Source organism: Equus asinus, chromosome 7 (genome assembly GCF_041296235.1).
Source record: "Equus asinus isolate D_3611 breed Donkey chromosome 7, EquAss-T2T_v2, whole genome shotgun sequence".
Taxonomy (NCBI): domain Eukaryota; kingdom Metazoa; phylum Chordata; class Mammalia; order Perissodactyla; family Equidae; genus Equus; species Equus asinus.
In genome coordinates, this window is record NC_091796.1 from 78,252,955 (window position 1) to 78,270,738 (window position 17,784).

General features: G+C 47.1%; 1 protein-coding gene across 4 annotated transcripts in view; it reads left to right on the plus strand.

The window, feature by feature from the left end:
* The window catches only part of GALNT16 (polypeptide N-acetylgalactosaminyltransferase 16), a 90,926-nt gene that overhangs the window by 39,266 nt on the left and 33,876 nt on the right, over positions 1-17,784 (plus strand). For all 4 annotated transcript variants that reach the window (XR_006530185.2, XM_070513865.1, XM_044773867.2 and 1 more), the window contains exon 3: positions 16,198-16,355. Coding sequence is in view for 3 of the 4 variants with exons in the window: in XM_070513865.1 (XP_070369966.1) it covers positions 16,198-16,355 (158 nt within the window). In the remaining variant the exon portion in view is untranslated. The remainder of the gene's footprint in view (positions 1-16,197; positions 16,356-17,784) is intronic.

Here is a 17,784-nt window from a genome sequence, read left to right on the forward strand (position 1 = left end):
AGATGTCAGAACCACAGATGCACAGGCTGAATGATGTTCAAGTATTAACGTCATCTGAGAGGATGGATAGTTCTAATAGAAATTTTTTTCAAAACGTAAATGCATTTAGTTCATTGTAGAAAATCTGAAAAAAACCTTCTGAAAATCACCTATAATCCCAACAGCCACAGATAATAGCTGTTTTTGGTTTTTTTCAAAGATTCTTCCAGAGTGTCTGGTATCCGTCTGTCTGTCTCACCCTCCATGTATGTGCGTGTGTGTGTATACAAACCTAGAATCATACTGGTTTTTAACATGGTTTTTTCTACTTATTATTTTATGAGCACTGTCTCCTGTCGTTAAATAGTTTTCTAAAACAGGGTTTTTCAAACTTCTTTTAGTAATAGAACCCTTATTTTCAAACCTAATCTTAGGCGGAAGCCTAAATTATAAAATAGATAAAAATTGAGAAGATTTAGCTAAAGCACAGGGAGAGAAGAAACACAATTTGAAAGCCACTGGTCTAAAAATAAGAATTTTAATGGCTACATAGTATTCTATTATATGGATATGTAGGGTGGCCAGATTTAGCAAATAAAAATACAAGACATCCAGGGTAAATCAGAATTTCAGATAAACATGAATACCTTTTTAGAATAAGTATATTTTATGCATTATTTGGGATATATTTACTAAAAAGATTATTCACTGTTTATCTGAAATTCTAGTTTAACTGGGCATCCTGTGTTTTACGTGGCCCCCTTATCATGTGCCATAGTTTATCTAACCAAGCTTCCACTGTTGGACATTTAGATTATTTCCAATATTTTATTAGTATAAAAGATATTGAGTGGTATATCTTTGTACCCACATTGTCATATACCTATTATTTTATAACCTCCTGGAATCAGAGGTTGGACCAGAGGTTGTAAACATTTTAAAGGCTTTTTCGATACATTTGCCAAGTTGTTTTCCACAAAGGAATGTTCTCTCAAGAGCTGTGTGTGCCAGTGCCTGCTTCGGGAGGGGTTTAATATGCGTTGATCCACTATTAGTGGTTTGTGTTAGCTTGTCGTCCTGCCCCGGCAAGACCTTGAGACGTTAAGCTTCAAGGCTGGCAAGTGTGATCCGTGGGGTCTAGGATAGCCAAAAGGGGCTGGTTAGCCCCACAGCATCTGGGTCCTTGGGGTCAGGGGTCAGGGCTGGTAAGAACGAGGGCAGAGATGTGCCGGCACAAAGGAGAAAGGGTCACCGTGACAGGCTTCGCCCAGGAGAAGTACAGTAAGCTGTGAAGAGCAAGGTCCAGTGTAAGGCATTATTTTTAGTAAGCAGCCTTGAGTTCCATAGAGACAACCATTCCAAAGAGGGGAGAGGCCACGAGGAAAAAGTCTCAAAGGGTTTTTTTCCCACTTAAAAAATAAAAATTGCATAAACATAGTAATACCCGAAAGGATGGAAAATCACCCATAATCTGCCCCTCCTAACAAATCACTGTTTTGATTTTTCACCATGCCTTTCTTGTTGAACTCCGTAATTTTGCATAGCTCCAATCACAGAGTATACACAATTTCTACTGTGCCCTTTCCTCCCATTATTGCGCAAGCTTTGTGCTGTGCTGCTGCAGGGCTTGCACAGCTAATATCGTTAACGTTATTTTTGCCTGATTTCACAGGTACTAATTATTCGTTAAGACAAATTAGAACGTTCAGATAAATGAATATGGAATCACAATGCACATATTAATTTGTAGCCTGCTTTTTTTCACTTAACTCTTTTATGGTAAACATCTTTCCATGTTAAAAAAAATACATTTCTACATCTTTTTAGATTGTTGCAATGTATTCTATTGAAGGAGTGTACCATAACTTATTGAACCAGTTCCCTTTTACTAGAAATCTAGGTGGTTTTTTCTCCACAATCTTTTGCTGTTATAAATGGAACCCATTTTCAATCATTTCCTTAGAACGGATTCCTAAAATTGAATCATATGTACACATCTTTTTCAGACTCTTGATACATACCGGTAAATTTACTTCTAGAGATTTCTACCGTTTATACTCCCTCTAATAACATATAAGAGTGTACTTATTTCCCCACAGCCTATAACAGTTATTGTAAATAGTTGTCAAAATTTTTTTTCAGTTGATGGAACATAATTTACTTACTCTTTTTCTTGCTGTTGACATATGTATTGTTTTCACGTTTTCACTCTTATAAATAAGACTGTCATGAACATTCTTGTGCCTAATATTTGTCTATAATTAATTATATGATTAGATGGGAATCCTAGATGAGAGGGCACATTTACATGTCGCTCTCTCCTTTTAAAGGTTAAATTTAAATCTTCTATATGGGATATGGGCTATATGGGAGATTTGGGGCCCAATTGGCAACCTTCCATGGCTAGGGGAAGGTAATGGACAGAATAAAACGAAAAAGGCTGTGTTGCCAAAGGATAAAGCACTAGAAATATACTGCCAGACTGTTTTCCAAAAGGGTACTAATTTAATAACCGTTCTGGTGGCTTAAAAACAATTTAATGTAATATTCAAAGATATTAGTCAAGGAAGAAAAGCGCTATCCACCATTAACCCGTAATAATGTCATTCCCCACAGAGGACTCTTCAGCCACAATAAAACACACTTTCTTCCCTCCCGGACCCAAAGCTAGCGTGCCCATCTGCCAGGCTCATGTACTTGGCAGGACCACCAGTGGGGCTCCCAGGTTGCCCCGCTTCCTGCAGCTCCCCCCTTCTAGAAATCCTTTGTATTTTTTCCTCCTATCCAAAGCTCGAGGCCCTGGCGACAGCAAGGATCATTTCGGTGACACTTAACCAGAGCTGCTGATCACTCCTCCAGCTCCTGTGGAACCGGGGTCTCTGGGGCACAATGTACATACCTTTCTGATGTGACAAACACCCCATGAGCACCTACTGTGTGTCTGGAACAGTGACAGGTCGCATCCAAAGAAGCTCTTGGCTCTTCAGAGGTCCCCCACGATCTGCAGCAAGTATGTACGGAAGAATGGTGGGTTGAGTGGGTGCAGCGATGGACCGCTTAATGTTCGAGATGGAAGAGGCCTCAGAGACCATCTTGCTCAACCCGCCTTCTTTTCCACAGTCATTCAGTGAGGGCCCGCATGGGCCGGAGGCAATGACTTTCTTTAAGCGCCCGCTCGGCTCCCCTGGGTGGGAAGCCTCCTTACCTCCTTTCTGCAGCTGTGGAAGCTGCTGCGCTCAGAGGTCAACTCCAGCGCTGCAGAGTGGCCTGTGCGCTAGCCTGAGGGATTGACTGACAGCCCTTTTCAGCTCTCCTGGGCCTGCCCACCTCTTTCAACCAAGTTGCTAAGCTAAGCACGCAACACCAGGCACTTTAGAAAAGATAAAAAAAAAAAACCCAAAACCTTAAAATGGACAAAATGGAAAAGGGAATGGCACCAATCGCCCTTGTCCCTGAGTACCAACTTCATAGTGTACTGTGTGGCTGGTGCCTGCAGTACAGATAAAGTTAACGGCCCTCGACTTCTTAGCCACCCCCCAGCACACCCCATTTTCAATTGTTAGCTTGCGCTTTGCGGACAAATCAGGAGAAATCAAGCTGGGTCTCCAAGCATCACCTGAACATTGAATTCACTTGTGATAGCATCCCACACAGACACTGGGGCTCAGCCCCCAAATACTACTCCCTTCCCTCCTCCACTTCAAGGCATAGCAGAACGTGCCACTCAAAATGTGCCACTTTGGCATATTGATTATTTTGAGCTGTAGACTCTTGAAAACCAGCAAATGCAAGGAGAGGTTTCCATGAACTCCCCTCATCTGCCTGAAGAGACATCCTCCAAAAGGAGCCCACTCGTCATGAATCCCCTCCCGGGAGTTTCATCACCAGGGAGGACTGACTCTGCTCACAGCACAGGAGACTAGAAGTCAACACCACGCCCAGACACACTTTGTCACAAACTATCATACTTCCCATCTATTCTTCTAAGAGCCGGGTCGTCTTTCCTAAAAACCACTCACTCTCCCCCAAGAGGCCCAACTCCCTCTCCCTTTCCCCGTTAAGACAGTGCTTAATCCTGAGTTCTAAGCCACCTCAGGGAATTACTCAGTTTTCCATGGGTATCTCCCATGTATACATGTTAATAAACTTCTGTTTACTTTTCTCTTGTTAATCTGTTGCAATTTATAAAAAAATATATATTTGGTCATTCAGATGACCAAAAATATATTTCTCAGAGATTTGGTCTTCAGCCGCGGTTGCTAACTCCCGGCTCCCCAAACCATTGGAATTTCCTGAGCAGAAGAGCAACGGGAGCATCTTTTGTTATACTATTGGGTCTTTTGTCCTCAGTTATGTTAATGAGGTGATCTTTGGATGGGGGCTGGTTCCTAACCTGATTTCCAGAGAGGGGTGAGGGGCTGGAGGTTGAATGAATCACTAATGGTCAATGATTTAATCAATCATGCGTATGTAATGAAGCCTCCATAAAAACCTAAAACGGAGGGGGTCCAGAGAGCTTCCAGGTTGGGGAACCAGAATGCTTCCATGTGCCCCCGTGACTGAAGCTCCTTTGTTCGGGACCTTGCCCTTTGTGTCTCTTCATCTAACTGTTGATTCATAGCCTTTAATATCCTTTGTAATAAACCAGTGATCTAGTGAGTTCTGTGAGCTACTCTCTCAAATTAATAGAACCTAAGGAGTTGTGGGAACCTCTGATAGCCAGTCGCATCCGAAGTGGAGGGCAGTCCTGTGGAACTGAGCCCTTAACCTGTGGAATCTGATACTATTTTTGGGTGGAGAGTGTCAGAACTGAGTTGAACGTAGGACACCCAGCTAGAGCTCAAGAACTGCTTGTTGGTGGTGTGGGGAAACCCCACTGCATATTGGTATTGGGTCCCAGAACCCTTTCTGTCTTTTATTGCAGCAGTCTCAGCTAAGAAATCAGAAGAGTAGAGGGAAAATTATTTTTCCTCCCCCAGAACTTCCCTTCCCCTCCTCTCCATCAGGAATAATCTGTTCCTGGCTGGTACTTCGGCCCCAAATGTTACAGCTGAGGAAGGGCTTTGTTGTTACATGCTGTCAAGCGGCCTCCTGATGACCTATGAATGAGAGATGTCCACAACGTCTTGTCCTCAACAGCCCTGCTCAGCTCCTGTAGACTCATGCTTATGCTTCCTTTATGGAGTCAGTCCATCTCACATTTGGTCTTCCTCTTTTCCTGCTGCCTTCCACTTTTCCCGGCATTATTGTCTTTTCCAGAGTCCCGCCTTCTCATGATGTGCCCAAAGGAGGACAGCCTCAGTTTTATCATGTTTGCCTCCAACGAGAGTTCAAGCTTAATTTGCTCTAGTACCCACTTGTTCATCTTTCTGACAGTCCAGAGTATCCACAGAGCTCTCCGCCAACGCCATATTTTAAATGAATCCATTTTTTCCCTGTCAGCCTTCTTCACCGTCCGGCTTTCACATCCTGCATAGTTGCTGGACATACGAGGGTGTGGACCATCTTGGCCTTGGTCTCTAATGACACTTCCTTATTAGTTGAAGAAGGGCTTACTTTTCATCAATTTATTTATACCTGAGATCCACTCTGAAGATGATGATGTTGATGATGACAATAACCAGCTCAATTCTTTTATCTTAGGTAGAGAATTAAGGTTCATCTGTTTTTTCCCCCAAAGAATTTTATTGTAAAAGAATAAATGCTTATTTACAAAAAAACAGACTTATATAAAGGAAAAGGTAAAATTCTTCAGTCTTCCAGCCCACTCCTATGCCACTCCCTGGAGGTGACCACTGTTGAGCAGTTTGCCATGTATTTTTCCAGCTATATCTATGCATTTACATGTACATGTATTTATGAACTGTTTATGCAAAATGAATCACACTATATTACACAACTTAGTCCTTCTAACATTTATTTATAATTCCACTGTAAGGATAAACCATAATTGACTTAATCAGTCCTCTACTGATGGGCATTTATTTCGAGCATTTTTATAAATACTACTATAATTAAGACACTTCTACATTTCACATAGTCATGTGAGTGTAATTGTAGAGTTAATGCCTAGAAATATTGTAATCTATCACCTAAACTAAGACAAATTCTAATTCAGAGGGGCTCCTGAGAGCACAGGTGTATACTGGGACTGTCTCAGGAAAACCAGGTGTATGTTCGCCTAAAAATGGAACTTCTACTGAGTCAAAAAGTAGTATTTAAAATGCTGGTGTTGTCAAACAGCCTTGGTCATACCAATTTATAATCCACCAACATATAAGGCCTCCTGTTTCTTCAAACTGTCAAAATACTGAGCATTATATTAATACTTGTTTTTAAATTTGCCAAATTAGCAAGAAATTGTATCTTGTTTTAATTTGCATTTATTTAAAAATCAACGAGGTTGAACATCTTTCATCTATTATTGGTCATCTGTTTTTTATATTTCTATGAACTCTTTGTTCATATCCTTTATGTCTACATTTCTTTTGAATTATTGGTCCTTTTCTTATTGATTTGTAAAAGCTCTTTGTATATTAAAGAAATCCTTTGTTGGGCATATATTTGGCTAATATTTTTTTCCCAAGGTGACGTTTGTATCTTGACTTGGTGGTGTTTTCAGTCTTACAGAAATTTTAAGTCTTTATGTAGCTTCTTTGATGACATTTGGAATTTATGTTCAAAACGTCAAAAAACAAGAACAAAAAGTAACCAATTTTTTCTTCATACTTTTTTTCCCTTCATACTTTTTAGTTTATTTTTTTAAATCTTTGAGCCACCTAGAGTTTATTTTGGTTTAAGAAAGAAATTTGGCTTTATTTGTTTCCACATTGTCTAGTCGCTTTTCCTAACATCATTCACTGAATAGCACGTCTCTCCCTTCCCCCTGCCATTTGAGATGCGATTGTATCTTAGGCCAACCCTCCATATGCACTTGGGTCTATTTCTGACCTTTCTATTTTCTTCTATTGATCTATTTGGCTTTATCCCAGCAGTATCTCGCTATATAAAGTCTGCAGTCTCATATGTCTTAATATCTGGTAGGTCTATTTCCCCATCTTTAATTTTTTTCAGATTTTCCCTGATTGTTCTCTCTGTTTAAACTCTTTCGGCGGAATCCTCCTTCTCTCCCTGCCCTCTCCCCACCCCCAACACAGTTGTTCTTTAATCAGGATTGAATTGAGTTTGTAGATTACGTCAGGGAGGATTTCTATCTTTACATCGCTGAGTCTTTTTCAAGAATGATCCACATCTTCCCTTTAAGGTTTTGTTTAACTACAGGGTGGCCATCAAGGAAAACCTGGATGAATATGTATAATAATTGGTTTATTTCAATTATATTACAATGCATGACATAGTCATTGCGCTGTTGCTCATTAACAACGTATGGTTCAGTGCACTGTGCAAAACTGCAGTGAATGTGGTGCCACATTTCCATGGATCCAGCACGTGCATCTGTCACACTCTGTGATCAGATGACTTGTGTCTCTGATTTTTCACTGAATAAAAGTGCGTCTTTAGTGTATCCCGGAAGAAGTAATCGAAAGGGCTCTATTCATGAAAAATTATTAGTATTACCCCTGTTTCCAGATTTTGCAGCCACTTTGCGTACTCTACATAGATAACTGCTAGGCTGCAGGGGGAGATGCCAGTCCAGGGCCATGGTCCTCTAGACGGGACGAGTCTTACCTGCCCCAGCAGTGGCTCTCGAAGAAAACGCACATGAGGCAGGCTGCTTTTTCCCATTTCCCCTGCCCCTCCTCCTTTTTCTCTTTGCTTAATCTGATTTTAAAAGTCTGCTTCTGTCATGCTGTCTCCTATTAAGACTATAACCCAACTGTTTCATTATTGGTCACACACCATAGGAAATGTTTTTCTAAACTTGACCGACAGTGCCAACAGTGGACTGTGTCAGCCACTAGTCTAATTTGGCTCTTGGTTCTGAAAGTGTTATAAACCGAGGTGCCCAGCCCACAATCAGGGCCTTGCTGAGTTCTAATGGGTTGAATCTGATCCTGGCCCAGCTGGTCCTGACCTCGGTGGGTGAGGCAGGAGGCTGTTGCCACCCTTGAAATTGTCATGCTGTGTGTGTTTTACATGTTACATGGCCAATTAGTGCTTTTCTTTGTCCAATTAAGCTCTGAATATGAAACACCTGAAGTGCAATGATACCTTACAAATATTGATATATTACACTTGCGTGACCAGGGCAGAACAGGGTGGTGACCTGCACCATATGTTGGCCGAGGGTGTTTGTTGAGGTCTGGGGAGCCCTGAGCTTGCCTTGTCTCAGCAGTTCTTCTGCTCGCTTCCTTTCTCTCGGCCTCAGTGTTGTTTGGGGGATTGGTACCATCAGGCAAACAATAGCCTGAGAAGGTATTGGCTTTGTCCTCCCTTTGTTGTGCCTGCAGCTGAAGGTCATCAGGACCCTGACGACCTTGTTGGGAAGACTGAGGAGGGCCCAGGCTGACCCAAGAAATTTGGTTATGTGCTGTTTTGGTCTGAGTAATACAAACTCTTGCACTTTTCATTTTTTCCATCTTCTTTCTAGCCATAAGCAGAGAAGTGTTTCCACGCCCATGTCAGGCCAAGACATGACAACACTGGGCAAGTCCCCATCCCAGCCACGAAACTGATGCTCTGAACCCTGAGCCCAGGACGGAGGCGGCCTCCTGCCTGCACTTGTTGGGGCTTGGTTGTGTTCCGGGCACCAGAGGCCAGCTTGCTTTGCAGCCGAGGGACTCAGAATTGGAAGGGGCATGCCAAGCACGTCCAGGCCCAGGAGTAGTCTGAAGGCACACAGAGAAAGCTTTGTGCTTAGGCTCTGTGGCCAGACAGCCTCAATTCCAGTCCCAGCCCAGCCACTCAGCAGCTGTGTGACCCTGAGCATGTTATTTTACCTCTCTGAGCATCAGCTTCCACCTCTGTAAAATGAGGATAAGAAGAGCACCTATTTGGCAGGACTACTTGGAGACAGAAATAAGCACCTAGCATAGCACCCAGCCCATATTATGTCCCAGTGAGCCGTCAGTATCAGCTCATTACTCTCATACTCTGTAGCAGTTGTGGCTGGGAGAGTAAGGCAGGGTTCTGGTGCCCTTCACAGACTCCGGAATGCTCAAGCTGGGTAAACTGATAAGCAGGTGGAGACGGAGCTGTCACATCACATATCCCTAGCATGGACCCTCAGAATCCCTCCATCCCGAGATGGCCTCTGGGCTGGGCAGAGAGTGGGAAATCAGACCTGGGCAGCTTGATTGGCCCTGGAATCCCCCTGGATCTGAGCAGAAACCATCTGGAACAGTGGGCCTGATGCTTCATCCCAGTCTTAAGTAGAGGATCCTAATTGGCTCAGATCCCTAAGGGAACGGGGAATGTGCCCCCTCGTTCTTGATGAGACCATTGGTATCATAAAGCTGTGCGGTCATCAGCACCCCTAGAAAAGTCAGATCATGGTGGGAAATCTAACTGGAAGCCCAAGGTGGGCTTCCCAGGCAGCCCCTACCCTGTGCTCCTGGGTATGTAATTGAACTGGAGCCTCCTGGACCTGTGGGCATAAGTGTTGCCAGGTGGTTGTTTCCATAGTAACCATGGAGGCTCTAGCTGAATTGCCATTAGCTCTGCTGATGGTGAAGCTCCAGGTCAGGACAAATAGAGGCCAAAAAACCCAACTCACGATGAGGCTCCTGGGGCAGGGGGTCAGGGGAGATGGCCTCCAAGGTCCCTCCTAGTTCTTGGTCCTGTGATTTTGCCAGCAGTCGCTCAGCATCCTGCATCTGTATAAAGCAGCAGCTCAACCTTGATGGCACACTGGAACACCTGGAGAGCTTTAAGAACTTGATGCTTGTGTCCCATCTCCTGAGATTCTGATTTAATTGGTCTTTGGGTAGGGCCTAGACATCAGGATTTTTAAAATCTTCTCAGATGATTCTGATGTGTGATCAAGGTTGAGAAACAGTGGTAAAAAGGCAAGTGAGCTAATAATAATTAATAATGACAATTTATGTGCCGGATATTGTGCTAAGCATGTTCTCTACATTATCTCCTTTAATCCTCAGAATAATCCCCATTTTCCAGATGAAGAAGCATCTCAGGAAGCGTGACCTTTCAGGGCCAGGAGCAGAAAGAGTTGGCGTTGTATCCCAGGGCTTTTGGCTTTCAAAGTCCAGGCTGGTAACCCCCATAATAACTGCATTCAAAGCAATGTGAAGAGGATGGGTACATGTCTAGGGCAGGACCCTCAGGGACCCTTGATACCCTAGGCGAGGTCCCCCTGTGCCCGAGCTCAGGTTCCTGGCCCTGTGTCGCCCCTAGCATCCTGTCTGGTTGGGTAGGAACAAGGGCAGGCCAGGTGGGGCTGGCTACTTCCCCAGAACCCAGCGGCTCTCTGGGAGACTGGCCCTGTGGAACCCACCTTTTCATTTTAGAGAGGTGGAACCTGAGACCTTGCACTCAGAGGTGGTGACAGTTTCCCGGCTCGTGTAATGAATGGCAGTCTTTCAACCTGGGCCACGGCATCGGATGAGATTTTGTTCCCAAGGGAGTGGGGAGTAGTTGGGAAGCACATTTTGTTCGCCAGGTGTTTTGGGTTTAAAGCAGACTTAGAAACAAGTTGGAGTCATCCATAAAATAGGACTGGAGCCTTTTTACTTGCAGTTTCATTGAAATTTAGCAAAAGGCAAACCCAGCAGGTACCTGTTTTACTGGCAGTAGAAGGAAATTGGGCACAGTTATTTAGAAGGAGTTGGAGTTGTTTAAATCTAAAATTTAGGGGTGCAGTGTAAATGTTTTGAAAGAAAGTTTACAAGGCTTAGGGATTTGGGTTGAGCTATTTTTGATGAAAATGACAGGGAAAATATTTTCCTTTCTTATTTTAAACCCTCCCCTTTGCTGTTTGTTTCCTAAATTTAGCAGTCATGAAGAAATAGGCAAATCTAGCTGGAAAAAACCCTGAAGCAAGTCAGGCAAGTTTCAAAGGTTAGTCGAAGTGATGGACTGAAAATAAAACTCTCCAGACAAGAAATAATTCTTCCCATTTTATAGAGCAGAGTCGTGATTTTGGCTTAAATAATTTCAGATCTGATTGACCTTATTGGTCATGGAAGTAGTGGATTTGTCACTTCCCCAAAGGACAAAGACTGGGGAGGTGGCAGTTGCCTGAATGTCAGACAAGAACCGAGAACCCTGGGCAGAAGGCTGGAGGGCTGAGGGAGACTCAGCATCTCCCCAGCCCTCCTTCCTCACCATAGCAACTCAAGAGGTTCTTGAGCTGTGGTCCAGACGGAACCCCTACCCCGAAGCCTGACCACAGCCCTGCCTGCTGGGGAAAACTGGGAATGTCTCACTCAGCCCTGGGCTCAAGTCACTGGTGGCTCATTTGTTGTTTATTGTTTTTTTACTTTTGGAGGATAGTTTTTTATTCGTTGAAAGGACAGGCAACCCAAAATAATTTAAGCAAAAAAAAAACAAACAAACAAAAAAACAGGTAAGTAGGTAGTGGATAAGTAGAGAGAAAGAGAAACCCAAGGTGAATTTGGAACAGATACAACTGGCTCCAGGGACCCAGACAATATCATTAGAGCTCTCTCGTTCCATCTCTTGGCTCTGACAGTTTCTTTCCAGATGATGATGGTTTTGTTCTCCAGACCAGATTTCTCCGTGTGATGGGCAAGAAGACTTGTGCCTCTCATGCTGTGCAGTGCTGATGAAAAGAGCTCATCGTGTAGAAAAGTCTCAGGGCGGATTCTGATTGGCCCAGATTGAGTCAAATGACTATTCCTGAGCCAATTCCTGTGTCTGAGAGGGTATGGTAAGATGGGCCTGGCCCGGGTCTTGTGCCCATCTCTCTGGTGATGATTGAGGTGTTGGTGGGTCAGGGGGACAGTGATTAACAGCCCTGCTAGGAGTGTGTGAGTGGGAAGGGGATGCCTAAGGCAGGCAAAAACTACCCTGCCACCCCTTGGTCCACTGCAATTCCAAGTGTTATGTTAGCCAAGTGTGTGTGTGTTGGGGGGTGGATGGGGATACTTGAGGTCATGACAGCTCATCACTCATGTACTCTTTAGCGATTGTGTTTGAGTCCTATGATCACGCAGGCTCTCCTGGGCTTTGGGATCCAGTATTAAACAAAATAGACAATCCCTGCCCTGGAGAAACTTATATTCTTGTGGGGAGAAGCAGTCAAAAAGAAAATAAATTAACACAATCCACATAGAACATCAGATGGTGCTAAGTGCTCTAAGGAAATATAAAGCAGGACAGGGGAGCAGGGAGTGTGCGGTGGGGCTGGGGTCACAGTTTTACAGACACCAGTCTGGGAAGGCTCACAGAGAAAGCAAGGTTTGAGCAGAGCCCTGCAGGGGGTGAAGGAGGGAGCCATGCAGACATCTGGGAGAGGTGCCTTCCAGAGAGAAGGCACAAGGAACGAAAGGGCTAAGAGAAGGGTGCCGGCAGGCTCAAGGAACAGAAGGAGGCCAGTGTGTCTGGACTGAGAAGGGAGGGGGCCACCGTAGAGGCCGAGCCCAGTGAGGCAAGGGGTCCCCACTCATAGAGTCTCTCGGGCCACTGTGAGCTCCAGGGCTTGTAGCCTGGGAGAGAGCAAAGCCACCGAAGGTCATGAAACATGGGAGAGCACCCCATTTGTTTGCTGCGGTTTGCTTCCCATCTGCTTTTAAGTAAGTTGAGAGCAGGGGCAATATTTAGGTATTCATCCATTCATTCATTCATTCACCCTTTCATTCCTTTATTCAGCAAACATCCACTCAGTACCTACTATGTGCCAGGTGCTGGGAGCTCAAAGACGAGGAGCCCACCATCTAGTGGAAAAAAGAGCAAAGTAAAGCACAGACGTCAGTGCCACGTGAAATAAGAACTCCACAAATAGTCCCAAGTGCCCTCACCCCCTCCAGAAAGGGCAGCAGCACAAGTCCCATCCAGTGGCTCCAACTGGCTCCAAGCCCAGAATCTTGGGTCTCTCAGGCTGATCCAGATATAGCTCCTCACGGTCTCACAGCCTAGAGCCAAAGGATGTATTTACCCCCCAGCGCAATGCTTAGTAAGCAGTGTGGAGGGGAAAGCAGGAGAGCAGCAACATACTCCCCTGCTGAGGAGGGCAGAAGGGAAACAGCATGCACTGGTCACCATCCGCCACGCAGGCGTCGTCTCGGGACTCCTGCCTCAGCTGGGGTTGGGGTGGGGTGAGATTGCATGGCCAATTCTCCTGCTACCCATGCTCTTAGGCTGAGGGTGGGGGTTTCTTCATGATCCCCCATGGCCATGCCTGGAGTGGGATAGGGGAGGAAAGGGCCAAATTCCTAGATCCTTCTTCTGGGGGCCATATTGCTTTTGGTTTATTTCTGTCTTTACAGCCTGTTGCACAGTGTCTGCACCCACTAGACCTTTTGTAAATATTGGTGATTTAATACTGGTGGTATGCCCAGGACGCTGCCTGTGGATACCCAGGGCAGGGGTCTGACCAGGCTGTGGAGCATGAGGGAGGCATCAGTGATGACCCCTGGATTTGTGGCCTGGAGGCCCCAGAGAACGGGACTGCTCGTCTCTGCGACAGGGAACGCAGGAGAAGGAGCTGCTTTGGGGATCAGTGAGGAATTCGTTTTGCGATGTTGAGTTGGAGGTACCATGGCACATTCAAAGGCCTGGAAGTCTCAAGATCAAAGAACAAGGCTAAGGGGAAAGGAGAGCTGGAGAGCTGGAAGGAAATGAGCTGTGGGACGGGTGTGGGAACTGGGGTTGGACATCAGAGGTAGCAGGGCTCCAGGCGGTGACTGGGGTGAGGCCAGGGAGGGTCTGGATGGAGTAGAAGCCAAAGCCATGCAGAGGTCACAACCTGCCCTTCCTCAGGGTCCCCTCCACTTGGCTGACTCTGCCTACTGACTCCAAACCCCGGGGATGCTGGGTCTCTAGGAGGGAGCAGGGCTTGGTGTTCCCATGGCATCCTTCTTCACGAGCTGTCTCTCAGGTGCAGATTCTAACCTTGGGGGAGGGTGGGACCAACAGAAGCTGTGGGTCTGTGGGAGGGAGGAGCAGACGTTTCCTGACAGCATCTTTGAGGATGTCTAGCTCCGTTTTGAGTCCCTGAGAGGAACTTCTCTAGAGAGCCTTGGCCTGAGCAGACTCTCTACCACAACGTTCTCTGTGGCTCCAAGGAAGCTGTGAATGAAGTGCAGGAAGGCAGCAGCCTGGGGATGGGGGAACAGTCTCAGAAGCGTTCTTTCCACTTCCTGGCACAAGGGAGCTGCTCAGCAGAGCTTTGTTGAATGAATGGATAGTTGAATGAATGAGTGAGTGAGTTCAAGCATTTGTAAACAAATGAATGAATGATCAGGTGATCCTTGGAACTTGCAGAAGGGTGTCTCAGTGCCTGGTAGATGGGTGGCTCTCAATCATGTTTATTGGGTGATGGGTGAGTGTAGGATGAGGGCTCAGAGGTTTCCTGAACACACAGAGTGGCTATAAGTCCTAAGTAAATAAACATGGTTATTTCCCACAGTTGCCTTGCAGGATAATGAAGTGGCATACTCTCCCTTTGGGAGCTTCTGCAGTTTTTCTTTTATTTTAGCTCCTCAACCATCAGTTGGAGGCTGCTTTCCATCTCCTGACCCCAGGCAGGGAGGAAGAGGCAGGCAGAGTTACCATTCATTCTTTTTCCAGGGCAGGAATGACACAAAGGAGCTTTCATTCTCGACTCTCAAAGTGGGACAGCTTGGGTCCTTCTAGCAATCTGGGGTTCAAGTCAAAACATTCTCCCTCTCCCTCCCTCCTTCCTTCCTTCCTCTGTCTCCTGAAGTGCATTTTGAGTCCACTCAGGAGTGGCTCTGCCACATCTGTTCAGTCCCTGGCATGGCACCAACTCACACTATCACAGTGCGGCAGCCTCAGCCTTTGTCACCATCCTGAGCATAGACTCCCTGAGCATCTATGTGTAGCATGGGGCTGGGCTCATGGACACTGGGAAATCTCTCTCACTGGCTCTGACCTCAGGGAGCTCAGGGACCGGCTCCTAGGAGGGGATAGAACCGGAGGCAGGAACACTACGGAGTAGCCTTCTGCATTTCTGTCCCGTGAGGTTGGGAGCTAGGCTCTCAGGGAACATATTCCCCAGCAACACCCAACACAGGGCCCTCTCCCATAGGGCCAGCTGCCTTCCTGGGACCATCCCTCTCAGGACCAGGTCTGTGACAGAGTCCTCGTGTGGCAGTTCCTGCCTTCCTGCTGTCTCTGGGGGCCTGCAGCTCCAGCCCGGTGGCTGGTCAGGTGGAAGGGTTGGGATCGCAGTGCTCTCACAGTTGATGGTATTTCAAGGCACTCTGGAGAACCTCCGGCCAGTAGTTTGGTTCAAATAATGAGATGTTGGGATCCATCTATGCATCCATTCATCTCAGATGTGTCCTTCCCCAGTGTCTCTCATGGGGGGAATCTGGGAGCACAGAGTAGGGTGTGGCTAAGAGGAGGGAGGCTGGGCTACAGCATCAGTCATCCATCACTCCCCAGCACTTAGCACCAGTGGGCCCAAGGTCTGATGTGGGGCTATTGCAGCAGCAAGCACGAGTCCCAGAGAAGATGCATCATTGTCCGTGCATTTGAGTTCTGGCAGCTCTGGCATCAGCCTGCAAGGGCCTGCTTGTCCTCATGGGTATCCTCTGTGCAGTGGCTTGTCTAAGCCCTGGGTGTTTACTGATCAGGCACCTCCCACATGCCTAGCCTAGCGTCAGGCTCAAGTTCATCCCTAGGAGACTGTCGATCTGCGGGTTGCTTGGTGACCTCCAGCCTGGTTGGCGGTCCCCTCAGGACCTTGGGTCTCCAGGAGCCATCCTTTCCATATCCAGCAAAGAATATGGGCTTCAGGGTCAGAACAACCAGTTTGAATCCAGAAGCTGCAACTTACTAGCTCTGACCTTGAGCTGTTTTTTTTTTAAATAGACTTTATTTTTTTAGGACACTTTTAAGGACACAGCATTGAGCAGAAAATACAGAGAGTTCCCATGTACGGTGTGCCCCCACACATCTGGGTACTGTTTTTAACTTCTTGAGCCTCAGTTTCCTCATCTGTGCAGTGGGGGAATGACGATCTCTGCTCACAGAGCTGGGGAAGGTACAAACGAGGTGCACAGTTGGCTCCCGCCTGGCAGTAAGTGCTTACACATGGTGGCTACTTTATCCTCCTGCCCGTGGCCCCTCTGATGCTGACCTTTGTCTCAGGTGACAGGAACACCCTCGAAAGGCTTTGATGAGAAGGCCTACCTGGCGGCCAAGCAGCTGAAGGCTGGAGAGGACCCCTATCGGCAGCACGCCTTCAACCAGCTGGAGAGTGACAAGCTGAGCCCAGACCGGCCCATCCGGGACACCCGCCATTACAGGTGTGGCCTCCATTGTGCCCAGGGAGAGAGAAAGGGGGAGGGAAGGGCCAGCACCAGTTAGCTTGTTTCTCTCAGTCATGTGGATTTAAGAAATGAGGAAGATTTCTTCAGACTCAGTTCAAACCTTCACCTTCAGTGGTTGTCCTGACTCCCTTTATGTCATTGACCTTCGGAGGGCCCTGACAAGGCCAAGGAGACCTCCCAGCTGCGGCGAGGGAGGCCCCTCAGCACCTCAGTCTGGAATCCCAGTGAGAGTGACCTGCCAGGGGACCACAGGGAGTCTGAGGGGTGGGCGAGCCGGGCGTTCTTGGTGCCCCACTGGTGGTGCCTGAGGTGAAGGGGGGCCGCCAGCCCTGCCTGTACTGTGCGTCGGTGGACTGCTGTGCACTGTGCACTGCCCCACTGGATCCCCCCCCCCTTTTTTTTTAAGATTGGCACCTGAGCTAACAACTGTTGCCAATCTTCCTCTTCTTTTTTTTTCTTCTTCTCCCCAAAGCCCCCAGTACATAGTTGTGTATTCCAGTTTGAGTGCCTCTGGTTGTGCTATGTGGGATGCCACCTCAGCGTGGCCTGATGAGTGGTGTCATGTCCGTGCCCGGGATCCAAACCAGCGAAACCCTGGGCTGCTGAAACCCTGGGCCACCGAAGCAGAGTGTGCAAACTTAACCACTTGGCTCCGAGGCCGGCCCCTGACATCCCTTTCCTTCCTCTCTTCCCACTCTACTGCCCCTGCTTTTTCAGCAACTCCCAGAAATGCTTCCCAGTCTTGCTCTTAGTTCTCCCAGTGAGAACTAAGGAGAGGCCCTAGACCAGGGTCAAGGACGCCTTCCACACTATTCCCAGCTCTGACGTGCTCAGTGTGAGTGGCTGACCTTGGGCACATCATCAACCCCCCTCCTGGGTTCAGGCCCTTGTTGTCTCCCGTCTAAGTTATACGGGTCGCCACGTCCAGTCTCTCCTCTGCCTGCCCCTCCTACTGGAACAGTCTCAGCTCCTCACCCTGAAGTGCAAGCGGCCCCTTCCCCTCTGAGCCCCTGCTCCTCTTCCCCTAGCACGTCATGCTCCTGCAGTCCTATACTGCTCCTGCCTCCCTCCTTGTTTTTACCCCGCTGTTTCCTCTGCCTGAACCCCCCTCCCCAACACACACACCTTCACCACTCCTCTCAGTGTCCTCTCCTCGGGGGAAGGCTCCTTGCCAGCCTAAGCTGGTTTGGGGGCCTCCTCTGCGCTCCATGCAGACATCTAACAGGGCAACGAGGGGCTGTGGGAGCTGACCCACCCATGTACCTGCAGCTTTGAATGGTCAACATGAGTGGTGTTGGCTCCAGCTATGGACCCAGTGCTGGGCTGGTCCTGGTTTGAGGGTAGATGAGAATGACTGGGGTCAAGATTGCTTTTCCTTCTGACGCAGCTACTCCGCAGCACAAAA